The sequence below is a fragment of the Aptenodytes patagonicus genome, chromosome 5 (genome assembly GCF_965638725.1).
Source record: "Aptenodytes patagonicus chromosome 5, bAptPat1.pri.cur, whole genome shotgun sequence".
Classification (NCBI taxonomy): Eukaryota; Metazoa; Chordata; class Aves; order Sphenisciformes; family Spheniscidae; genus Aptenodytes; species Aptenodytes patagonicus.
Window position 1 is genome coordinate 11,468,111 of NC_134953.1, and position 27,228 is coordinate 11,495,338.

At 43.0% G+C, this 27,228-nt stretch overlaps 1 protein-coding gene across 4 annotated transcripts in view; it reads right to left on the reverse strand.

Annotated features, from left to right (window-relative positions):
- MARCHF8 (membrane associated ring-CH-type finger 8) overlaps positions 1–27,228 on the reverse strand; it is a 105,654-nt gene that overhangs the window by 14,883 nt on the left and 63,543 nt on the right. For all 4 annotated transcript variants that reach the window (XM_076338664.1, XM_076338661.1, XM_076338662.1 and 1 more), the window contains one exon: positions 12,009–12,059. In XM_076338664.1, the coding sequence (XP_076194779.1) occupies positions 12,009–12,059 (51 nt within the window). The remainder of the gene's footprint in view (positions 1–12,008; positions 12,060–27,228) is intronic.

Genomic DNA, 27,228 nt, shown 5'->3' on the forward strand with positions numbered 1-27,228 from the left:
TAAACACAGCATATGGAGTCAGATATTCTACATGAAATATTCAAGGGCTAGTTGCAAGAAAGTGGCTTTGTTGTCAAATGCTAGAAAGGGAGGGCACACAGCCTCATCCTTGGAAAAGTAGTAATCAGAACAGAAACGTTTTCCCCCAAGGTCAAATGCAGCCATCTCTAGAGCAGAACCTGCCAGCTGTCAAACACTGCACAGAACAATAGCTCAGTAAATGAGCAATGCTACAGTAATTAGAATAATTAGATGGAGGTGTGTGTATAGACTAGTCGGAATTTAGCTACCACATAATAGCTAATCCTTCCACTTACAACGATGACAAGAGATTAGAGGCTTGGGTGTTTTTTTCACAAGACAGAACCATCAGTAATTCAGTAACTCACACGCTATTTGGGGACTTACTTTCCGTCCTAGCATATGCACATAAGCACCATCTGCCAAACCAGACCATTCCCTGAAGTACTCTTTGTACTTTGTGAGGCCTTTCATCCTGCTCTTACTTTGACAGGATCTTCCACCTGCTTGGAGAAGAGGTGTGGCAGCAGTCACATTCGTAAGACCCAACAAGAGCACAGTGAGAAACAGAGTAACTGAAGAATTCAGAATTCAGCTGAGCTAACTCAAAAGAATAAAGTTAAGCTCTTGGCAAATTTAACACTTAATAGACAAGCCTCTAAAATCAATATGGTAAGAACAATCATTGTCTCAGAGTTGGGACTCGATGGGCTATTATTATAGGCCTTTTCTGCTGCTATATTCTGTGGGTCGCTAACAGAAACTTCTCGACTCTTCCTAGAGGTTTTGGTGAGGAGACGGGTGTTGATAACCTCGTAATAGAGAATCTTTAAACCTGGTTCTCCCATATTCCACAGCTGCTGGAGAGGCTGTGCCGCTCACCCACTGCTGCAAAACACTGCTCTCATTTCAAAATTCAAACAAAAGTTTACAGCTCTTTTGATCTGCAAAGCGAAGCGTGAAACCCAGGAAGGAACAATGCAATCACCAGAACAACGGAACTGTCAACACCATGCTGGGCTGCACAAAAACCAGCACAGCCAGCACAGACCTGGGCCAGGCAAGTGCACAAAGCCAGACTAGGAGAGACCTCAGGTCATGAAAGGTGTGTTGCATGTTGCCAGAGAACCATGCTGTGCCCAGCCCTGTACTTCAGCTTGAGACGCCAGAGCTAGCTCAGTCATCACTGCTTTGATGATCTCTGGTCACGGGGCAACACACACGCACTGTATCTGTTGCAGGTCTCTTCGATTTTATACTTAATTTATTAAAAGCCCCTATGGTATATTTAAACAAGGCCGCTGCAGGCTTTTACACTCTCATAGCAAAAGCAAGGTTCCTTGTCACACAATATACTCTTACTTTGTGAGAGAAGATGGGTATACTAGAATACACATGCTACTTTATAAATACAGATACAACCACCATCTTCCGTGTTACAGGACTCATCTGTTAAGGTTTTGTTTCTCTACCAACAGCACTACAGAGAGCAATGTATCTGGCCTCACACTGGGATGTCTCAGGTGCACCGAGCCTGAAAAAACAGGTATCTATTTACAGCTGGGTCTGCAAGAGTCGAGGGCAAGACCCAAACACACACCTCTTCATCCGTAGCAAGACACTGTAACTTATTTCCCATCCTACCCAGCTAGGTACATGTACAGAATAAAAACCAAGAGAATAACCTTGGGCCAGAAAGCAAACTGAACTATGTTATGACCGTGACAAAACAAATTAAAGACTTAAAGATCAATTATTGGCTTTATCCTGGAAACTATGGTTCTTTACATTTTACATCACCCTGCACATGCTAATGATATAGAATGCTGAACATACAGTAAGGTGAATTCAGGTATTACTTGGAAATTGGCTATTTGATGCTTAACCTGTCCTAAAAGCAGGTACATCTCTGACTTCAAATCCTATCTTTTAAAAAGAGTTTGTGCAGTAATTACTTTTTTTTTAAAGAAAGACCGACAAGTTTTAGCAGGGCCTGTTGCGACAGGACAAGGGGGAATGGCTTTAAACTAAAGGGGGTAGATTTAGACTAGATATAAGGAAGAAATCTTTTATGCTGAGGGTGGTGAAGCACTGGCACAGGTTGCCCAGAGAGGTGGTGGATGCCCCATCCCTGGAAACACTCAAGGTCAGGTTGGACGGGGCTCTGAGCAACCTGATCTAGTTGAAGATGTCCCTGCTCATTGCAGGGGGGTTGGACTAGATGACCTTTAGAGGTCCGTTCCAACCCAAACTATTCTATGATTCTATGATTCTGTAAGTTAGTGAAAGACCTGATGCACTATAATCTGCTGCTATAATTATGCAAATGAAAATTAATAAGACTTACATAATGAATTATTTAAAAAGACATATTTAGCAATCTTCTAAAAAACAAAATATTGAACCAGTAAAACAGCGTGTTACATTCTGCCATGGAAACAGAGCCACACATTGTTGGAACTGAAGTCACAAATCCATTAATAAATCTGTCTCAGGTTTTATGTTATGAGCAAATCACAGAAGGTAACTTGCTTAAAATGAATCCAATATCTCTAGTCCTTTGCTTTAGCAATGAAGCTTTCCAAAAAAAGACAGCGATATATATGATGTGACAGTCTAATAGCAGATGACTAGATTCAATGATCCAAAATTTCCCTTCTGAAACCATGTTACCGGTTTCTTGATCCAATTGCCTGGCACCAAGACAGTATCAAAGTCTCGCCACTTGGGAAATCAAAAGGCTGTGACAAACAAGAAACTGTGGAATTTCATTTGCATTTCAAGCTTACTGTTCTGTTTCTAGATGCCAGCACTGTTCAGGACAGCTTGCAAAAACCCCACATCTGAGGCACATTTCCTTTTCCTCCTGTCTTCCTGCTTCAATACAAGAGGTCCTTTGCTCCATCTTTATACATAATGCAAATGCAACCAAAGTATGAACAGAAGTTAACACACTTGGAAAGGCACCACAATTTTGGAACAACAAAACGTTGGAGGAAGTTACGCCCCACCCTCGGTTTAAGCTAACGTAAGCTGTGGCCACCACCCAAAGCCATGGTTCAATGAGCCTCCAGTCTCTCAGACCGTCCTCCTTTCCTCCCATGCTTTTTGCTCATGAAACTATTTCCACAGCTGCATTGCAGATCAGATTAGGATCGTGAGGTGAGGTAAAACTAACCACTTCTTTTACTGAGCTTTTTTAATGCCAGTCACTTCCCTAGCTTCAGCTGCTGGAGGAACCTCAGTCAGTTAGAGCAATGAGCCTCTAATGGTGAGGCACAACTCACTGACAAGAGAAGAGCATAGTAAAATGCAAGCTGCTGCCAAGAGACCAAGAAGTAAGTTCTGCCGGTCCTAGAAGCAGAGGTGCATGCAGCTGACACTCACCAGTCCACACAGCTCACCTGGATTTACTGACTCAGATACAGCAGCTATCAGGCAGAGACGTGCCACAGAAAAGAAGCAGCACTGGAAGCCTTGGGCCAGAACAGGGCAAAGAAGAGGCAATGTGATGGGTGAATGCAACAGAAGGGTGGATCCAGCTAGCTCGGAGCTCTGACGTTGCTCCCACGCAAGGCTCAGCTCTGAAGAGGCTGGGAAAATAAGCAATCAAAGCCTTCACCACTCTGTAGCTTCTGGCACACACACCATCCTTAATGCCCCAGCAGCAGCCTCCCAAGTAGCAGCACCTTTGGTTGAACTGGCTACTTACAATGGTGACAGCAGTAGTTGGTTTTAAAGCACTCTTTGGCATAGGAGGTTTCTGCCATGCTCATTATGTGATGGGTAGCCCAAGCCTTGATAGCCTGAATTCAACCATTCTAAGCCCAGAATCACTTGCTGAATCTCTGTGGACTTTCATGCCCTTCACATTGAGAAATATCACCTCCGATGACAAGCCTTGGAGCTATGTGCTAGTGAGTTACTCTGTACAGCCAGGCTGGGTGCCTAAAATAGCTCAGGACTAAAGGTCAATAGTTAGTTAAATTGTGTATATTGACATTCCCATATAATGCAATTCAGTGAGGTCACAGTGTGACCTTCTGCACTGGTGTTTAGATTATCACAGCAATTCTGAAGGCAGCAATCCCTGGAAGCCTACAGCTCTCTGGAGGGTTGCCATCCGGAAGAAATATGTATCTTTTTACATATATACATATATGTGTGTGTGTATGTATGCATGCATATATATGTACATGTGTGTATATATATAATTTGCTGCCATAGCTGGTTGTTCTCATTCTGCCTCCACTCCATGAACAGTGTGATCTGTTGGTGAAAGAACTCAGCCTTTTCTGATTACCTACTTGTGATTACATGCTGCACACCAAAAACCAAAAAACCCACCCTGCCTCAGAAAATAAAGTCATCTTTGAAGTAAGCCATAGTGAACATGCCAATGGCTTGGGCATATTCCAAGATAACCTGCTTATCTGAGATGGCACTTCTGGGTACAGTTGCTGTCGTCTCACTCTGGCTGCACTTCACTACTAGCAATTATACCTCATTTTAAAGAACAGGGCCCATCACATTCTAAAAACCTTATTAAATTATTCATTGAAGGTAAAAAGTTAGAAACAACTTAACTCCAGAAGAACTCCTCCACTGATTGGAAGTCTGAAGGAAACAAAAACGTTTTCCCCCACACCTGCAAACTTCATAATTTCTAGGTATTACATGAATAGGAACAATACTGTGGCCCTACTATTCGTGCTACAAAAACACCTAGAAGTGTCAGCTAAGGATCTGGTACTAACATACTAAGCACTATACACATTTAATAATGGAGCACACCTCTCCTTTGGGCAGACAAAGGGTTAGAGAAAAGAAGAACAATTTTAAGTCTTTTACTCAGGAGGAACTACAGCACAAGGAGCTTCAGACAAATACAAATTTAGCAATAGAGCAAGGAGCCAAACACCCCACAACCCAAATTTCAACCTGGCATTTTGACTGTGGGTTTGCCTTTATTCTACACTGTGATGAACTCATTTCAAAACCATGCTCTTCCACTGGGCTGACAAAAAAAAAAAATAAAATGAGAGCAATAAAAATCCTAAAAGGTAGCTGCACCTGCTGTCAAAAAGACTGATGCTAAAAGATGTCTCCAGCGCCACTAGACCATTACAGCAGTTTCTGTCTGCCTCCCTTCCCTGTAAGAACAACTGGAGCACAGTGATGGTCGTCTCCACTGAGCCAACTCCAACTACCGCCAGTCCCTCTGGGGATTAAAGAGACACAGCTAACCATAGTAGGTTTTGGCTAAGTGGAGACATCTCCCACCACTGCCCTGGAGTTGTCCTCTCCCAAGCACAACCAGTGATCGAGGCCCACTACCTTTAATCCCCCCACCCCCAGCCCCAAGCAATCCCCCTGCACTGCGATGCTTTTTCAGCACCGAGATCACAGTGCTGCAATCTGCAATGGGCCGCTGGGAGTTTTGTTCAAATCAGGTTTGTCTCTCCTGGTATTAACACATCAGAATGACGAATGTGGCAGAACCACATGGGAAAGACAGAATCAGAGGGACGGTTATCACACCCTGTGTTTTAGAAGAACTCATTGCCAAAGAGCTATTTTATCTCTCTCGCACAGATCCTATTTAAATGTTTATTAAGAAGGCAAGGCTGCTGCTAGACACGGACATGGCAGGCACTTATCTTGCATGGTACATCTCCAGAGGCAGCGAAAGCCCCAGGCTCTGCTCCCTCCCTTAGTTTACACCACAGAAACCAAGGCCAACCACTCCATACCTGTTCCTCTGGCAGGATCTAGGTACAGACAGTGATCTAGGAAAGAAAACAACAGTGATGGGCCTTGTGAAAAAAGGCACCAAGTGCCACTGCAAGGCGCTCCATAGCTAACCTGGCTAGTCTTCAGATAGGGAAAGGACATCTACAAAGAGACCCAGGGAATCTGACTCTGTTTGTGCCACCCCTGCCCCATTCACCTCCCCTCCCTTTGACAGGGGCAGCCCCAGCCCCATCTCATCCACAGTGGCAAAATTCAGTTCTGCCTGCTGTGCTGAGAAGCCCTGAGCCTGGGCTGAAGGCAGGCAGGGAGGTCCTGATTAAACCCAAGGGACACATCCCTCATTTCTCTCGAGCCACTGCAGAACAAATATAATGGCTTGGCTCCAGCCATCCACCAGGATGCAACATATTTGTGTTTTTATGCTTTCAGCAAGTGCTGTATTCCACCTACACGTTGGCTGAGGGCTCTCGCTGAAGTGCACTGCAGCTGTAACGTCTCCAAAGCTCATCTGTGGAACAGACATGGTTGTTTCACTGCATGCATGCCAGAGGAGGACTCCAGCTGAACTAGCATATCCAGGCAGCAGTGCAATAAGACCAACCAGCTGCGCCAAGTTTACTAACCTGACACGTGAGATAGCCAGAACAGGCCACCTACGGCCAGACTGGATGTTGTGAAGGGCAGACAGCCCTGCTGACAGGCTGTTTTTGAAAGCTCTTCCTAAATACCAACATGGCAGGAGCAAACATTAGTAACTTCTGGTCTTCTCCATTAAATTCTCCCTCCCAGACTCGTACCATTTTGACTTCCAGCACATATTAAAGACAAGTGTCTTTAGCTGGGATAAGATGCATTATTAGAATGGAGAGTGGTTAAAAAAACTGGAGGGGGGGGGAAGGTGTGGGAAAGAGGCATCTGAAATTTTCAGGATGATCAACTCCACCACATAATTTTGACAACAATTCAATAGGAACCAGCAGTCAGCTGCTGGAAGAACTTTGTTCCGTACTTTATGTAATGTATATGACTATAATTAAAATTATAACTAGAAACTAGAAGTGAAGTTGAAGTCAGCTTCCCCTCATTCTTCCTAAAGAAATCTAAAGGAGGATTCTGGCAGGAACTTTCTCTAGAGATACCAGAGCCGAAGGCACTAGAGAAAGGAGGCTATCCATCCTTTCAAAATCTCCCCAAGCGTAATTCAACCTGCCTATAGCACAGGATTAATGTTGACTAAACCCAGTAACAACTACGCAGGTTCTGCAGGGAGAAGAAGGAAAAAAAAAATATGGCCCTTTGACTTTAAAATCTTCCTCAAAATACCTTGAATGGACTGAGGGAACAAAAGAGGAAAGGAAACTCCTGCGGGTTCCTCCTTCACAGGGTGCCCTCATACCTGTATGAACTAAGAATCCAGCCTGAGGCAGAGGGAATTTATCACAGCACAGGGAGACTGTCGCACTCCTTACGAACATGACTGCACCGTGCCCCAGCATGAGATTACTTGCTCTTGTGGGTGGGGAAAAGAACATACCTTAATCTTCACACTATACAAATTTTCCTGTCTTTTCCTTTTCCCAATAGTTCAGTAGAGGGATTTTTTTTATTTTTTTAAGCAACTTCTCTTTCCCTACCCCCAGGCTCATGTACCTGAACAGAACACCTTTGAGCAGCAGTTCTTTTCAGTAAGCCTTGATCATCTGATAGACTACAGGATAGCTAAGCTCTGCGACCGAAAAACCTGAACTGCTTTTCTACGGGCGAATGCTCACTGAATCCATCAAAGCTTCAGGCAACAGTGGACATGTGTATTCATATGCTTTTCTAAATCTGTTCCAGGCTGATGAACAGCCCAAATGGATTTTAAATTTCATAGCAAGCTTAGGCTACCACTTTGCATCTGCAATGGCTGCCATTCAGCCCAGGAATAATTTAATACTTTACAGCGTGCTTCTGCTCAAAAGATAAAACTGTACAAGCCTTCAGAAAAGACAAAGCATTTACATTTTTTAAGAAGTGCACTTCTGATTCCTTTGCTGTGATCCCAGTATTAGCATTTTCAAAGTTTACCCCTTAGAGGACCACGAAAATAAGACTATGCTAAAATCAGCCCTCCAGAGCAATCAGATGACAGGAACAGCACACAGATGACCTGAAGATATTTCCATACGTCACCTCATCAGTTTCAGGATATATCAGACACTTTAAAGCTAAACAATATCACTAATTTGAGGATAACTGTTTACAGACCAGCTTTGCTAGCGACCTCATTCAATCTGCTTGTAAGCACAATTCCTTTATCTAAGAGCAGAGGGCATGGATTACCACCACTGTGAAAATCCCTTTTTTAGCTGCTCTCAGTGACTAGCTGTGTTTTAGGGTCAATTTCACCTATATTTAGAGGATGAAGCTTCTATAAAGCTTAATTATTTCTCTGTGTGGCTTGTATGATGAAGGCACTTACCAGTGAATGGTGGCTTCTTGGCAAAAATGCTGGCTTAGGGTGAACAGTTGAGATGTGGTTCTGGGCTGTATACCCCTGTGCCAATCGGGGGTGTTTCAATCAGCATCCCTGTGCTTGAACAGCGCAAGCTGGGAATTGTGCCGTGCCCAAGTCCCATGACTAAATCAATTCAACCTGCCTTCAACGCTATTTTTTTTTAATTTCAAAACAAACATAGAAAAGATTCCAGAAATTAAAACGTTTCACGTGGAGCAGATTTAAAAGGAGTTTTTGAAATACACACACCAAAAAAGCAAAGAAGGGCCTGGAGGAATGCCACATCCCCCAGTGTGCAACAGACTGCACAAAACCTAATGGCACCATATGAAGATCCTCCTACATCTTATTCCGTCCTCCTTTTTCTGCTGCTTCTGGCCTCCATCCCTAGCCAAGTATTCAGGTGATTGTATTTTTCTTGGCCTGCCCACATGTACCAGCATCTCTTCAGCCTCTCTTAGCATCTGCCTCTTGGAGAACTGCCTTTTTGCCCCTTCCTCCCAAGGGACGGCTCCACCTGGCCCCAGCACTTGGGGTCTGTGTTCGGAGAGGTCCTGCTACCTCTGTCAGCTGATCTCATTTTCAGTGGCACCATCTGTCTGCCTCCCTCCTTGATCACTTGTAGCCCTAGGGCATTGCTTTCCTTGGTCACACCGAGTAACACAGCATCCTCTCTTGGCTAGAGGCTGAGTTCTGACTCAATCCTTTCCACTCGTACTGCACTGTGCAACTGAGAGCAGTGGAAAGATACACAGTAATAATCACAGCAGGTTCATAATGACATATCAGCACCAGAAAGGCTTTGAATCAAGTATCAGTGCCAAGCATTTGTAGCAGATTTGCTACATTGCTATGCTGTAAGCCAGATTTGGGTGGAAAAATAATAGCTGAGACTGTCGTCTGCAGGAAGCGTGATCATTATTTCCGTACACACACACACACATCAACGTATCTGGAAATGCAGCATATAATTGATTAAACTCAACTTTGGTTAAATGGCTCCTCTTAAAATGGTGTAGTATCAACAAGCTCTGAGGATTTGTCCTGGTTAAACCACGACAGGATTTCAGAAAGGGCTATACAGGCAGCCAAGCATTTCCATGCTTTTTCCTTTACATGTATTCAATCTGCCTTATTGGCCAAGTTGTTATACTATTCTAAACAAAAATAAAAGGCACTTTCCTATTAAACCTCAGAACTAATGAAAAATTTTCCATGTACTTAAGCTTCCACGCAGCATCCCACTACTATAATCTTTCCTGTTTTGTCCTACAAATTGCTTGCAACAACCAACCCACCTGCAGACTGCAAAATAAATTGTTGCAGCTTAGCACTGAACTGCCTGGATGCGCAAAGCAGCATTTGGATGTATGAGGCAAATCAGGGGACTGATTTCACCGATGGGACTTCCACCTCTGTGCTGGTTTTGGCTGGGATAGAGTTAATTTTCTTCATAGAAGCTAGGATGGGGCTGTGTTTTGGATTTGTGCTGGAAACACTGTTGATAACACAGAGATGTTTTAGTAATTGCTGAGCAGTGCTTACACAGTCAAGGTCTTTTCTGCCTCTCACCCCACCCCACCAGCGAGCAGGCTGGGGGGGCACAAGAAGCTGGGAGGGGGCACAGCCGGGACAGCTGACCCCAACTGACCCAAGGGATATTCCACACCATGTGATGTCATGCTCAGCATACAAAGCTGGGGGAAGAAGAAGGAAGGGGGGGATGTTCGGAGTGATGGCGTTTGTCTTCCCAAGTAACCGTTAGGGGTGATGGAGCCCTGCTTTCCTGGAGATGGCTGAACACCTGCCTGCCGATGGGAAGGAGTGAATGAATGCCTGTTTTGCTTTGCTTGCACGCGCAGCTTTTGCTTTACCTATTAAACTGTCTTTATCTCAACCCATGAGTTTTCTCACTTTTACCCTTCAGATTCTCTCCCCCATCCCACCGGGTGGAAGTGAACGAGCAGCTGTGTGGGGCTTAGTTGCTGGCTGGGGTTAAACCACAACAACCTCTTGCCATTGTTAGAAGCTATCTCCAGAGTGGAGTAAGTGGCCAGAATGGATCAGACAGAGGCGACAGAGGAGCAGTAAGAACATCAATACCTCTGGGAAGCTCCTGTTTGCAACCAAAAAGTCTCACCCATTGAACTGGCAAAGCTGACTTTTTCTCCCCTTGAAACTTTAGCTTTTGCAACACACAGCAATCATGCTGAACGTTTCAATGTTTCAAGATGAATGCAAATATTGATGTCTCACCCACCAGCACTCCCAGGGAGAGCTTTGCCAGAGTGTAAGGTCCTTCCCACTGCACTGCCACACTACCAGTTCTCAATAAATTAAGAATAAACTGTGCAGCTTTGTATGGGTACCAAACTGCTGCTGCCAAAAGGCTTGTTGTGCTGAATTTCAGACACTCTGGGAAAAGTACAATGACAATGATAAAACTACCATCTCTGCTGAACAATGCCTGAAAATCCAGTTAAGGATCCCTAAGAGAAGAGCCAGAGTAAGAAAGAACAGGCACAGTCCCATTTTAGAAAAGCACAGATGAGAAGTTATACTCACATGGTATTTATTTACGTGAATGCACATTTTCTGATACTGAATGCAAAACACAATCCCGCATCACTGCATGATAACACCACCTTCAGCTTGGTCAATACCTTGTGCACTGGACAGTTGCCCTGCTCATTATTTAAGACACCCGGTAATCTTGTCTTTCTGCTCCAAAGTGAAAGTTGTCTGGGCCCATATAAACCGTAAATTAAGTGCAGCCACTGTTTCCTCTGCTGGATATAGGCATGAATAGCTTCCTATATCCTGAAGTACCCAGAATAGAAAAAAGGGACTTAAGCTTGTCACAGCCATAATGACTCAGTCTCTCATTAAAAGTCACTATTACCAGCAACATCAACTGTCGCAACGAAGGGTTGAGGCTTATGCACCCCATGAAAAATACTGGTCAACCAGCACAGCCTTGCTTGCATGAAGGCTTTAAGCAACTGTACTTGTGTAAGCAAAAAGGCATCAGGCTTCCAGCTAATTAAAAATCTTATTTGTAGAAGTAGGAGTAGGGTATGTATCGTAATAAGTTATCTTGGACAGAAGATACTTTTTTCCTAATGGCATAACAAAGCAACTGTGCTTTGATGTGTCCATCAGCTATACTGAAGCGTGACTAGAATGGGTAGAGCATCGTGCTTCCCTTACAGGATCAGGGCCTGTAATAGCAAACACTTTAAAATACTTACATAGTCATGCCCTGATAACAATGCATTTCATGGTGCTAACAATAATTCAGTGTTGAAGTGACAATAAAATAATGTTTAACCACACATCCAATACATATTACGGGATGCATGGCTATACATATCTTACAGAGAACATTACATCAGACAGCTTATGGTATAAAAGAACATACTTGACTGATGTTTTTGGAGCGATTTTCCCCCCAAGATAAGATCTCAGCCATCTGTCATCTTGCTCCCACCAAGCTAAGGAGGCTGACAGTGTGAAAGAGAAAACCTACTGTAGCTTCCATTTCATTTGAACTGTAAAGAGAGTCTGCAAAACACCAGAGTTCTAATGTTTCAGAAGTGACTATCAATGACAGAGAGGCATAAGAAGCATTTTCTACTGGTCACATTGTCACATGTATCACCCCAGTTCTGAAATGAAAGAAATCCCAGTATCCCCAAGCATATCAAAGACTGAGTTATACCATGGAACATACCTTTGAGATGTTACTAGAGCGGCTCACGGAATGCCCCAAAGCCTTCTCATTCTGAAAGAGGAAGAACAGGATCACTGCAGCAACAAATCACATTTATGAGGATATTTCAAAGCTGGTATTAGAAACCAAATTCCATGGAGAAAGACTTACAGCTGTGGCTTTTAAGGATTTTGCGTCTATTGACATCAGCCTGATTTACCACAATCACTAAATTGCTTTGTTTGCTTAACAAGATTTTTTTTTGCAGAAAACCACATTGGCAAGACAAGTACAAACTGAGAAATACTAGAACCATTATTTCTTCTCTCTATGAATACTGCAAAGCCCTTTCCTCAGATGGCATCTATTTTGGAAAGGATATTTCTCAGCCCTGCCTCACCTACACCCAAAGGCAAACATCCAACAACTACAACTGAAAGCTCTTGCTTAAACAAAAACAAAAGTATCACAGTGATGTCCGGAAACGATTGTGAATAACCACATGCATGTCATTTCAGGAGACGAAGCAGAATTCCTGAGGAACTTCCTATTTACCGCAGAACTCAGAATTAAACTGGAAATATCATACAAGATGAAAATGCAGAAGCTGCAATTCTCAAAACTGAAATGAGTGACGAAATGTATCAGTTACTTACTTTTCAGTGCACAGACCCTGACTGATAAGGATGACAATCTTACTTCCTACCAAAATAAACCGTAGTTTTCACCAACATATTTCATCCTTTAAGAGTTCCTGGTTTCTGAACATCGATGTACCGTAAATATAACAAGACATGATTGATCCACTGGTAAGAGCCTAGAAATTGCTCTGGAAATGCTTTTCTGAATAAAATACAACAAGAAATACTTTCTTCTAAACAAATATTACAAACAGAGCAAGTCATAACGGTTGGTTACAGAACAGTATCTACGTTCCTCTAAGTCTGTGAAGCTGGCATGCAAATTGGTTTGAGATTTAAACCCCCTGAAAAATGGGGCAAATTTACTACTTTCTCGTAGGGACTCTATGCTGGATTAGAGTTTCTAGAAGAGCATCCTTTCATCTGGGATTTTAGGAACCAAACTCTTTCACATTTATTCCTGAAGATAATTTAACCTGACAGAGACACTTCAACAGCACCCTCTTTCAGTTCTCATTGGCACTGACTGATCAGACAGAGCTTGAGATCAGAAGTCCTGCACAGATAACAAATGGGGACATAAAAAACCCAGTCAACTGCAGTTACTCCTTGGTCAGCTTGGATATAACACACTGGTTTCAGACCTTCTGCCTGTGGTTTGTTACAATTCAGGCGACCTTCAGTGACTGTCAAGTCAGCCCGGGTGGCTGGGCACCCAGATGCTACACCCACACTTTGAGATCCCCACGCTCCCCAGACATTTCTTCCTACAGCACATCCCCAGAACAACTTCAAAGCTTTGTGCTGAGAAAAGAGAAGGCAAGGCAACAACTTCAGCATGTGCTTACAAAAGCAGTCAGTCCCTTCCTTACAACACCAGTTGCCTCTCAACACAGCCCTGGGCACTGCCTCAGTTGATGGATATAAATTGCACCTCCTCCCTTAAAGCCGTGAGGAAGCAAATACTGTGTTCTGAAATCCTCTGTATGTAGGAGTTTGAGTACCCAGAAGACAGTAAAATAGTCTTTCAGAAGAAGAGAGGAGAAGCGACCAGAGAACCCCCCTCAATTTTGACTGATGGCCAAATTAAAAATCAGCAAGGATCAGTTTAAGGTCTGGAATAGTTGTGGCCTAAATTACCATTGACTTGAATGCCAGATTTGCATACTGCAAGGCTGAGTTTGATTTTTGAGATGACTATGAGCTTTTGTTACAGAGATAATAGTATTCCTGGAACAGAAACAAACATGTAAAGACGCCCAAAAATATGGACATAATGGTTATGTGAAGACTAACATTGGACAGGACTACTGCCAGAACCGGTATGGCTAAGAACTGACTCCAACCGTAAGGGATGGACCTAACTGATTTCATCAAAGGCAGTGTAACTATAGCAACAGGGAAAAAAAAAGTTCATTGAAGCTATGGAAGACAGGAGGAAGAAAAAAGGGGGCAGGGACATGTTCTCAAGCTATGACGAAAGGAGACCAACACAAACTGGCAAGCACAAAGACTTGTCATTATATATGTGTGAGGTGTGGGAGGAAGTCGGCTATGCTTGGCCTTCTAGGGATGCAGGGGAGGTAAACGAAGCAAGACTATGTGGGACAAGGGAAAATGATAGTGAAAAGTGGGACCTGTGGCCAAGAAGTCTGCCTGAACCAACACATACGCCTCCACACAGGTGACAGTCTCAAATCCAGCCCTAGATGTCAAAGACTTCTAGGTGAAACAGAGCAGAAGTTTCTTCGCGTTAACTCAACGCTCCCCAAATACTGTTGTCTAGCTGAAGAAGATGCCTGCAAGGGAGCATGACTGAACTTACATCTTTTTCAAACACAGGTGCCTATGTTGAAAAGGATGTGCTAAAATTCAGTAAGCATGAACAGGCTGGAGGACAATACCTACATTTGCACAACACGGTAAATGATGCAGAGCAAACATACTCTTAGCCATGCCACAGAAACTAGTTGTTCTGCTCTGCTCCCAGAACTGATTTTATCTGATGGATACCAGCAGCCTCTAAGAGACAGATGCTCTTATTATCTTTATTGATCTACTGTTGGAAACATACCTGTCAGAGATTTCAGTCAGTAGGTGACTGCGTACAGTGGTTTTGTTATTGAAAGAGTGATCATTTTTAAACAAAAAAAGCGGTCTTGAAAAATATTCCCTTAAGGGTTACGGAGCACGTGCACACATATATTTAAGTATCGGTGATATTTCTAAAGGACTCCTAGACACCTAAATGCTCTTCACATCTCAGTTGCTTTACCACATAAAGCTGGTACATCCATAAAGTCAACAGGAAATTCACTACAGCCTTAGGCCAGGCTGGCCAAAATCTGTACTCTAATGGGCTACTTACGCCAGCTAGCAGGAGAAGCACCAACTCAGCCATATTTTCAAGGAGTGACAACTAACCCAATAGCCGCTACCAAATCTAATGCAGACTTGCAAATAAACACACATTTTCCAGTCTGGTTGGCCTGTCAACTACCAAGCAGCCCCATCACCCAGATAAAATTGCTTCAGCCCTTGGACATCAACTGACCCTGTCTTAGCCTGTCTTCTAATCAGAGGCATTTTTTGAAACAGCTACTCCAAGTCTCACAGTTTACATACACGCAGACTTTAAAATGTGTTGGGCTGAAAACAGATAAACAACTGAGTTTCGCTGTGCAACAGCAATTTCCAGTTCACTATGACCTCTCAAGTAGCACCCCTGCTGAAGGAACGTACAGTGCTTTCTTGCCAGCTTCTGCAAAGGACCAAAAAATTGTATTTTTTTTTTTTTTAAATCATTAAACACCAACAGAAACACCTCTAAGTGATACAGTTCATGAAGCCTAGCTGTGCTGTTTAATTCTCTTTTGCAAATAAAATAATAAACATCTATCCTTCAGGAAAAAGCACTGTGGAAGCCATTAAATAGAGCCAGTGCTTGCTCATGTTTCCCATGCTGCAATACATTAAGGATGCCATATGTTTTCCAGTTATTAAGACAGAAAAGAGCTGCAAAGCCATGGAAGGAGCTCCTGGAATAGCTAGATTTTAATGGCAGGCACAATTACTAAATGAGGAACAGAAACGTTAAATAGATAAAATTTATTTTTAAATGCAAACAAACAAAAGCTCACTTTTCATACTATATCCATTACTGGTACATTCACCCTGGGATCTTTCACCAATTATTCACAAATTAACACCGACATGGGAGTGGAAAGGCTCAACTTCTGTTATGGTACTATCACTACTCAACAAATAAAGGTCTTCAGAGACTTTTTCTAGTATGTTCCCATTGCACAGTAAGACATATTCTAGTCTGGTAATTACAGCTCCAAACAAGATCTCCCTCCCTCTTGCAAAGCGTTAGTCTTTGCACTTGAATGAAAGGTCAAGACAAATGCAACATCTGCCAGCATAGACCATACAATTATCACCAGTTAAAGCAAGTGTCACTCTACTGTAGCAGATCAGTCTTTCTGTATGGGATAATGGGAATCCTGCCTTTCAAAATCATCCTACTCAACTAGAACCACCTGGCAGGCACTTAACAAAAAAAATCTAGATAGGAAAAAATTACAAGTGCAACTTGTAACTTCTCCTGAGCCACTCACTGCCAGCTGCTGCTCTGAGATCCCCATCAGAGCCTGGCTCTAGGGAAACAAAGAGGAAGGCAGAAACAGGGAAATGACTGAAAAACAGAAAAAACTGTTACCCATTCCTACAGTGACATGTTTCTCTAAACTTTGGATGCACTTGCTTGCAATTGCCTGAATCCTGCTCCCAACTTTCCTTTCTTTTTCTTGAATTTGCTCCCTACTGTGAGTGACAGAGCTGCCTCCTTCCTTCAGCAGTTACTTCAGCTCTCATCTGCTTTCCTGCACAGCTCTTCATCTTGCCTTCTCCACCTTGCTGGCTCATTTTCCCTTCTGCCACCATTCCTTGGTTACTTTTGCACGACACCTCTCCCTTCTCAGTTCAGAGATCTAGAAGCCAACACCTCCCTCCCATCTTCCCATGTACCTCAGCCTTCCATATTTAGCACTTCAAGTTATTTTACCCTTGCTTCCCTACCATAACATATCCATTTTCCACTAAGCACAACAGCTATGTAACTTACCCAGCCAAACCCAGAAGCTGCATGAACCCCAAAACACCAGTTCCTATCACCTGAGCCAGAAGGAGGGTCCCCACCCACTGATAACAATTCAGGCAGCCATAGCTGCTCTTGTGCACTTACAATACCAATGTATCATGCTGACCTTTCTCCAAACTCAGCTGTAGACTTAATGCAGCCTCAGCAAGTGGGCACCCTAAAGAAATACAACTTGGATGTCCTTGCCAGGGTGGAAGGAGAAAAATATCTTGGTAAAATGATTTGGATTTTGTGTTTCCAACATTTTGGTTTTCAGTCATTAAGGCAGGTAAATAGAAGACAACAGAGGAAGCAGTCTCATCGCTTGTGTAGCCACCTTCTGGCTACATCCCTGACTACACACCTACATTCAGTCCTAAGTATGGCTAATCCTAAACCCATCTTTCTCTCTGCTCATAGACCTGGAGGCGAAACTGCAAGCCAGATCCCAATGGTTTAGCAAGGTGATTTTTATTCTCTTCCGCTCTGGGAAAGGAGGGCAGAGGGCAACAGAGGAGGGTCCTCCTTCCTCCTCAAGCCACCAATGGCTATGTGTGAACCTAGCACGTGCCTGCTTCCTCAAGTCTTAATTCTCTGACACACCAGTGACCTTATAGGGCAATATACTCCCCATTTTGCAATACAGCTGTTATGTTAACATTATCTTACATGATAAAATGGGTTAAGATCCTCATCTAATGATGAGTTCTCCAACTAAAATCTCAGTAATGAAGAGCAGAGCCCTTCATTTTGATGATGTTCTTACTGCAATGCCCCAGCTGCAGATCCCCACAAGGTAAGTACTAATGCCTCAGCCCAGTAGAGACACAGTTAAACAAGCCAGGGCAGACTGGCTAGGGCACTGCCTACTTGTGGTTTTCTACCTGGAATCTGAAAGCTATTTTAATCTCATTTTGTGCATTACAATTGCATTTTACAATGATAGTTTAAGCACAAGATCGGTATCTAGTAAAATCACTTACTGTTATCAACAATGAGTAGCACACGCACCATTTCAAAAGTCTTCTGGGTAAATGGTTGCTTTCCTTAATACAAAACTTTGCAGAAGAGAATGAATATGCAATAATTGCTCCCATTCATACAACAATTCTCATTCTTAGAGAGAATTACAGAATGGCACACAGAATGGCATTGCTTGAAATGGTGAGGTGCTGAAGTGCTGAGTAGCTGAATGACCCTTGCATGGCAAGTGAAACTCAGTTCTTCCATCAAGTCCCATGACCAGAGCATGAATGCACAGTTGTTCTACAAACATGCGGCCGTACACACCCAGATATTGTATCAGGTTTCATAACTGTGTCAGATTTCCTAACAACCTCTTCCCAGAATTTATGCAAATCTTGCAGTGCAACCCTATACCTGAACAGTAGAAATTAAAAAGAACATATGCTTTTAGTTTGGGGAGGGGGGTTGTTGCTGTTGTTGACAATATTGGCACGTGCACTTAATTGTCTGAAGCAGACAGAATGAGAGGAAAGAAATGGGAGAAGGCTTTGTGAATTATTTTCTTCATCTGTCAAAACCAATGGATTGTTAAATTACAAAAGCTTTTTCAGCACTAGATCTCGTGACTGACAGAACCAAACATTTAATTACTTCAGTAGGAAATTGTATTTTGCATCATATCAACTGAATATGCCCTTTATCTCTTTGGCAGTCACCATGTCATCATGGAAGAGCAATAAACCTACTAACAGTTTATAAAGCCAGTGCTTGGCAAAATTCTTAAACCTTGCTCATTTCAAATTTTTGTCCATAAAATATGATGAAATATCATCAAGGCTCGTCAATGATTTTTGCATGCAGCTAGAAGAATAATGGCATCTAATCAAAGAACAGTAATGGCATCTGTGCCTTGCATCTCTGCTCTTGTGCAGTATTTACCCCCAGACATTGGAAACTGAGGGGGGTGATGGAAATCACGCCACCTGTTTCTTTTTTACACCTGCGTGGAGACCCAGTATACATACTGAAAAAGGAATCCAAACAATCTGTCCCATCCATCTAGTCCAGTATCTTCTGTTCTTGGATGATCCCACTTGATTCTCTCGGACCAGCAGTTCACAAATGAGTGCAGAAACCCAACATAAGATTTCAGATCTTCCATCACAGTGGAAAATCTATACCAAGTTCACTGTGGATTACTCAACTCACTAACTTGCTCATTCATGTTCACATCAAGCCACTTCGCATAGTGGGAGACAAACTCGGAAAAACAACCTGAAGGCAAAAAACAAGGCTGGAAGTAAAACATAGGAGAATTAACAAGCTTTATTCCAGGTGCTGAACTTACAGCTGTCCCTGAGAACATCAGCAACAGAAATAAAGTCACAAGATCACAATACGGCTTTAAGAGAAAAGAAAGACCAACGAAAGGAAAAGATGACAGACTAAATGGCTTTAATGGCAGAGTTCAAGGAATTCAAAGAACAGGCCCCTTGGGGGTTGGGGAGGGGAGTCAAGGAGGCTAACAGATCACAAACAAGGAATATAAATGAGAGGAAACGCAAAGAACAAGGCAAACACAGCAGAATGTTGAAGTTAAATAAGAATCTCTTGCCTTTGTCTGCACCACAGCGTGGTCAGAAGCACAATGTGCTTCATCTCCAGTCTGCCTTGTGAATAGCTCTTAGAGTTTGCATGGATGTGTCCAATATTTTGCAAACCTGAGAGGCACGCAGGTCCCTACATGTTCCAAATACGGTCCACTAAGTCCAACCATACACTGGACAAGATGAGGAGAGCATTCTCTTCAAAAAGGCCCTTTTCTCCATGGCTTTGTTCTCCAGACTTTTTTCAACATACCATTTTTCTGGTTTTTGCATTGCTTTGCTTTACTTCCAAAGGCTCCACAAAGTGCATCTGATTATGGATAACCTGCATCTCCAGCTGCCATTTCAAAATGGAGATCTGATCTCCATCTCCCCTCTTTAATTGTTTTAGCTAGAAGATGACATAAAAGCCTCCCTCTTGCTGAGCTGAGGCTGCCTCACATGGAAGAGCAAATTTTAATTTCTGCACAAGACGATCAGTCTGGTACATTTCACTAAAATTACATTCATTTGCACACTTACTATATTCACATGCCACGTGCCCAATTCCTAACAAAGAAAGTAAACTGCGAAATTTGGTATTCAACGTTTTATGGATCATAGAATCATAGAATCACTAAGGTTGGAAAAGACCTCTAAGATCATCGAGTCCAACCGTCAACCCAACACCACCACGTCCACTAAACCATGTCCCTAAGCGCCTCATCTACACATCTTTTAAATACTTCCAGGGACGGTGACTCAACCACTTCCCTGGGCAGCCTGTTCCAATGTTTCACCACTCTTTCAGTAAAGACATTTTTCCTCACGTCCAATCTAAACCTCCCCTGCCGCAACTTGAGGCCGTTTCCTCTCGTCCTATCGCTTGTTACTTGGGAGAAGAGACCGACACCCACCTCGCTACAACCTCCTTTCAGGTAGTTGTAGAGAGCGATGAGGTCTCCCCTCAGCCTCCTTTTCTCCAGGCTAAACAACCCCAGTTCCCTCAGCCGCTCCTCATAAGACTTGTTCTCCAGACCCCTCACCAGCCTCGTTGCCCTTCTCTGGACACGCTCCAGCACCTCAATGTCCTTCTTGTAGTGAGGGGCCCAAAACTGAACACAGTATTCGAGGTGCGGCCTCACCAGGGCCGTGTACAGGGGCACGATCACTTCCCTACTCCTGCTGGCCACACTATTTCTGATACAGGCCAGGATGCCATTGGCCTTCTTGGCCGCCTGGGCACACTGCTGGATCATGTTCAGCCGGCTGTCGACCAGCACCCCCAGGTCCTTCTCTGCTGGGCAGCTTTCCAGCCACTCTTCCCCAAGCCTGTACCGCTGCATGGGGTTGTTGTGGCCGAAGTGCAGGACCCGGCACTTGGCCTTGTTGAATCTCATGCAGTTGGCCTCGGCCCATGGATCCAGCCTGTCCAGGTCCCTCTGCAGAGCCTTCCTACCCTCAAGCAGATCAACACTCCCGCCCAACTTGGTGTTGTCTGCAAACTTACTGAGGGAGCACTCGATCCCCTCATCCAGATCATTGATAAAGATATTAAACAAGACCGGCCCCAGTACTGAGCCCTGGGGAACACCGCTCGTGACCAGCCGCCAACTGGATTTAACTCCATTCACCACAACTCTCTGGGCCTGGCTGTCCAGCCAGTTTTTTACCCAGAAAGAGTACACCTGTCTAAGCCGTGAGCCACCAGCTTTTCTAGGAGAATGCTGTAGGAGACAGTGTCAAAGGCTTTACTGAAGTCCGGGTAGACCATGTTCTTGTCTTGCTGTTGCCAGACAACCTGCCTAAAATGGATGCACACCTTTATGTGATGCAACACACAAAAATGAATCCTTCCCTCAGGGAACAAATTATATGAACTGCAAAAGACACGATCCAAAAATATAGACCTTTCTTGATAACAGAAGCAGTATGCATTAAGCTTACCTGACAGCGAAAATGCCGTTTCAAACAATTTCATGTATTTAATGGCAGAGAGAGAGAGACATACAAACACTGAGGAAGCCAGCAATTATAAACAGATGAAAAGGAATAACATTCTATCTTCTGTGAAGTAATTGCATTTAATGCAACTGCTGGAATTCTCATGGTACACCACACATGTCAATATGCCAAAGCAATTGGCTATTTTAAACGTTCACAGATTAAAAAACCCTCTAGGCGACTGGCAATTTGGAATTTCTCAAGCTGCCAACAGACATAGGAAGCCTGCAGCCTAGATGAAGTCTCCGAAGAGCCGGCCTTTCTTGGTGTCTACACAACTTTGCAGGTTCAGTCGCTTGCTGTGGGACCAGGCTGCGTGCTAGCATGCACTCCTCTGGCAGGGTGGCAGGCGGCTGCGCAGTCTGCACGTCGTGTGCAACTTGGATGCGACGCACGTGCCTGGATCACTGCCTCTGCTCAGCTAAGAAGGTCCACAAAGCCTCTCTGATTTCCAACTCATATTATACTATCGGAGTATACTGTTAAAACAGTGAATCACAGAATCATCTCTTAGCCAAGGTTACAAACGCCTCCTGCATCTAAAAACAGATTCAGAACAATACTAGAAAAGTGGATGCTTCCCAAAGCAAACTTGATACTTCAAGCTGCTTCTATCTTTCTCAAGGATTCTCTCTTCTTTTCCTCCCTTACCATCTTAAGATACTAAGATTGCTTATTAACCTACTTCTGACTGCATGGACCATAAGGGCAAACGATATTCCCTACAGCAACTAGAGAAATCACTTCCCAACTGATGCTGGGAAAGCATTCAGGATATTTTTGGTAACATTTAACATGATATGGCCAAAAGCACATGACAAAAGAGCTCTCAAAAGAGCACTTGTAGATATCAGATCTGTTTAGTGATACCTAACTCAGTACAGACCACCTTGGTTTTGCCTGAAATTTCATCTTCCCATTTTTATCAGTGTAGTTTGCAAAGTATTCTGACCTGCAGCATTTCAAACTCACTTAGTGTTAAACAATCACACAAACTTAGGTAAATGAGGAACTGGGCCCTACAGATCCCATTAAAGTTACTTAGCCAAACACTGGTTAGAGTGAGATCCTTGTAAAAGTCTAACCTGTAATGTTCTGGAGAGCTTTAAGCACATTACATTTCTTACAACAATTGTTTGTAAAGTCAGAAAATACACAAAGAATAATATCTAAGAAAAACAAACACACTCAACCATCCTTACAGAAATAAGCCAAAACTACTTATGGAAAACACTGCTCTGGGAGGAAAGATGATGCACAGCTAAAAGAAAAGGTATACTCTTCATTTAAAGGGTAGTGCATTTAAACTGCAGAACAAGAATCTTTTAAAGCATAAATCTGCTAATAAAAAAAAAAATAAATTAAGTGACCGTTCAGAGTTCCTGGCTAATTACGTAGGAAATTCAGGGGTCAACTGACTATTTAGCCCAAGTCATTTTAAGAACACACGTGTGAATGCACACACTTACATACCTTTTTTTAGGTTAAAACTTAATAAAAAAACCTACAGAAAGCACACACACAGCCAACTACCCTCTCTTTCCCCAAAACGCAATCCCTGACACCAGAAACAAAGGCAACAAAACCTCTCTAGGTGCAGCAGGCTACTTCAACCAGTAACCCAAGAGCATTTTATATCATTTTGTCAGGGAAGCACCGTTGGTCTCACATGGGGCTTCACCTGATGCTTCGGGATGCAGCCAAGCAGCGCATGTCCAGAGAAGGCTACAAGGGACCAGGCAGAAGACCAGTACTGGGGACACCATCATTCATGAGCGCCTACTGGTGCTATCAGCATTTGGCACTGTTTGGTACTGTGAACATTTAAAGTCACCTTGCCAGCATATGGCAAGAACCTGGTAAGGCAGTTCTTTGAAACACCTGGCTACATCCCCAGCCTCCTAAGCCATCATTAACCACCCCCTCCCACAGCATAGCACAGCCAGGGCATTTTTTCCAATCGTGTATTTCATGGCCTTCTGAAAAACTCAGACCCGAAGTAGCCAATGCATGTCTCCTGCTTCCACAGGTCTGTGGTCCCTTTGCTATGAGTCCTGCGTGAACAACAGTGACTCAAGATGGCCATTTCTCACTGACAAAGCAATTCTATGATTTGCACAGCGCTAAAAGCTGCAAAAGCCTCTTCTCCTAAACACAGAGGATTTAACACGCTCTAAGTGTACTTCTTTTTTAGCCTAAAAATCTGTAGTCATTAACTTTATATCCACATTCAGGGTGCTGCACTTGAAATACCAACATGTTCAGTAACGTTAAAGGAACTGAAGGGTGCAGGTTCCTAAGAGTCACAGATAAATGAGTTTCAGAAATCAGCAAACAAGAGGTGTGCTGAGAAATACTGCATTCTTCAGTCACAAGCAGATACTCTGGCAGTCTCTCACTCAGATGATGTTTAGGACCTGTTACTCATAGGAGAAAACCCTGCTGATTCTGGTTACCTTCCAACCGTACAGTGGGAACGGGTAAAGTACAGCACCATACATCACAGATATCAAGAGAAGAAGAAGGAAAATGCAGGGAAAGTAAAGGACAGAAGCAGAATTTTAATGTGCTCCGTTAGTCTTTCCTGTTTATCAGTCATTAAGTGAGTCCCTGATAAAGGAGCAGGATAAGAATTCAGCATCTATCTGCAAGTCAGTTAACACCACCTAAATCCATGTCTAACAGCTGATGCTATCCAGTTTACTGATATTGATCATTTGTATATGTGTACATCATGTTCTAACCTTGTCCACTATGCCTGTCACGATAGCTTACGCCCACAAATGAAAATCGATTAAAAAAATCTTTTTGGTGGAAGACAAGGCTCGGAAGATTTAGATTCTCTAAATTTTTGATACCTTTCCTAGTCTCAGAGAAGATAAGGACAATTCAGGAGGCGAACAGGATGAAAACAAAATCCAACAGGAGATTTATCTTTGTTTAGGAAGGTCATTTCAACTTTTCTATTTAAAGAAGTTATTGAAGAAAAAAAGACGGTATGACCATACAGAATAAGGGGAAAGTCTTCCACAAAGGCACAGAAAGCAAAATGGTGAGCCCCATTCTGTCAGGGACATCTTTTTTAGTTCTCTATTCAGCAGCAGTACTTCTTGGAAAAGGAGACCTTATCAGATCTTTTCTCTCGTCAAAATGTAGCAGCAGTCAACAAAGCAAACAAGATGCCAACATGGGGAAGGAACAAGTGGAAATGAATATTGAAACAGTATAAAAACCCATGGCGGGTCAACAGCTTTTGCATATGGTCACTAGAAATTAAATCCTGGCTTCATGGAAGTCGGGGGGAATTCCACCACTAATGTTGACCGGGTCAGGAGTTCGGCCTCTGTTAGTAAGAGATACTGCAGAAATGCAAAGAGTTCAGCAGCAGAGAACTGTTATCAACAGTAAGACAAGTCTTTATATGAAGACAGCTGAAGCAATAGATTATTAAAAGAGAAAGTAAATAAATAAGGTGAAGAAAAGACATGTAGCTAAGTAACAAGACTTCACAGTTGTGTCCCATGCCTTCAGAAGAACACCAGGAAGCAGGTGACTCAAGCCAGCTATTGCAGGCTAAGACACATACGCTTGGATGAATTATTTCCTGGAGGAAGCAATAAACCAGCACTCCATGTGGACACAGTGGTCCCACCAAAACCAACAAGAAATGCCTGTGGTCTGAGGAAGACTCAGACTGAGCCATTATCAACATCCTGATGTGAAAAAAAGTATTTCGGTAACTGCAACCAGTAGTAGGCACACTTTAGCACATCAGGACCTAAACCAGTTTTAAAAATACTAACTTGCCTTAAAGATGAGAAGCAGAGAAGAAGAAATTGCAGTAAGAGTCAGCTAGAAAAACATGTGTTTGCTTTTGCACATGGAAATCTACATTTGCTTCACACTCAGCAGGGAGAAGCGAGAGCACTTCTAAAAGAACCCCTGTGCAGGAAGGGACTGCTGTGCAGTGCTAACACTGAGCAACACCAAAGCCAATGGAGCTGCGTTGGCTAAATAAAGCATGGATGACCCCAGTGACCCAGCACAGTAGGGCAGTCAACTTGAAGGCCAAAGAAACAGTAAAAGCAAAGGAAAAAAAAAAAAAGGGAAAAAAAAGGAAAGAGAAAAAAAGAAAAAGATTTTTTTGAGCAGGTGGTGTGAATACAGAGTATTGGTGCTCAGAGCACCCCAAACTACCACTCCTGGGCAGGGCAGCTGTAGCTGAAAAAGGGACGCTCTGTGTAGGCAGCCTCGTTTTCCATCACTGTAATCCTAAAATCATCAGATTACAGTGGAAGACTGTCTGAGGCAATCAGATGGGTGACTACCAAAACCTACCGGCTGAAGAGAAGCATTCCAAAAGAGCACTGCTCTTCACCCAGTTGGGAAACTTCAGCGCAGTCACTGTCTAATAAGGAGGGTTGAGGTTTTTGTGTGTTTGAATGAGCTGAATGCCAGCAGCTGCCTAAGAACTATATTTACCACCGCAGTCCCAGGAATGCCTGCATTTTCTGCAAAAATAAAATCTCCGGGCCATGAGCCTATTGGAATAGAAGCTTTTTCACTTAACTGAAGACATTTACTCATTCTCTTTCCGCATCTCTCATGCTCCAGTTCCAGTAAAATCCTGCTTAGTTTCAGAGTTTTTTATGGAAACACACATGCATCAGTTCAAAAGTACCGATATTATGCGAGTAGTATTAAACAACTCACTTCACTGGGTTCCTCTGCCTCTCGCATTTATTCCTATGAAACAGAAAATGAACTGCAGCTGTCTGACCTACTGGGGACTGTACTGCATTCCTGCACACATGCTGACATAGCATTTTCTAAAGTTTATTTCCCAAGGGGAACGGGTTATAAATAAGTCTCATATTCACAGTAAATCTCCTGCCCTTCATTCCCTAGAGCTTTGAGCACGGGCACTTTTTTGGTCACAGGAATTTGCATCAAAGTTTTCAGAAAAAGTGTATTAGCTTACACGATTTGCTTTTGTCAAACTGCCTTTAATTTGACCCCCACCAAAGCTAGATTTTAAAAATTCAGTTTCAACCTTCTCTATGTTCACTGCTCTACACGTTCATTATCTGCAGAAATCTGGACATCTATGAAATCTGCAGCTGTTTTAGAAGATAATAGATTTATTAAAATACATTTTGTATTTTTTAAAAGTAACTTTTAAAAGCCCACAAAGAACCGCTAAATGATAAGGCGTTTCTGTATACCTTCTGAAAAGACACATAGTCAGATCTCTAGGGAGGCTGTTTTCTCTTGGGCTCTACTCTTGAAATTGAGTGAGAAGCTGAAGCAATAAATATGGGCTTCACCATGGGCTCTAGAATCCAGCAGAGAGGATTCACTTGTGAGGTAGGATCCTCAGGTTGTCAGCTTTTATGCTTGGGGCACCACGTTGACAAAACGTTTGCTGATCCCATTACAACAAGGTTCTGATCCAGAGCTGGAACTTCCCAGTCCGTACCTCCCCCCTGCCCCCAACATCTATTTCTGATTCCTCTTAGTTTTGAAAAGACAAAAGATAAAATTATCCCTAAATGCAAGTACTATCCTTCCAGTTTGAAATGACTACTGAAGTATTTTCTAGAAGGTTAAAGAATAAGTAACCGCTGCTTTGGAAATCCATTTTTCTTAAAAGCTAAATCCCAGACAAGCAATATTGCCTATCTGGACATTACAAAATGTCAAAATTCCCCCTGAGATTTTAGTTTTAAAGGGGTCTTTCAGAAGGCATCCCATGAAAAAAGAAGTATCAGATAATGTGCAGGCATTCTCTAAAAGATGAAATAGATGATTTGGCCAAATAAGCACTCTGAGGAAAGGCGGGAGTCTGGGGGGAAGAATTAGATGCTGCTGAGCTGCATCAGTGCAAGCAGTTGGACTGATGA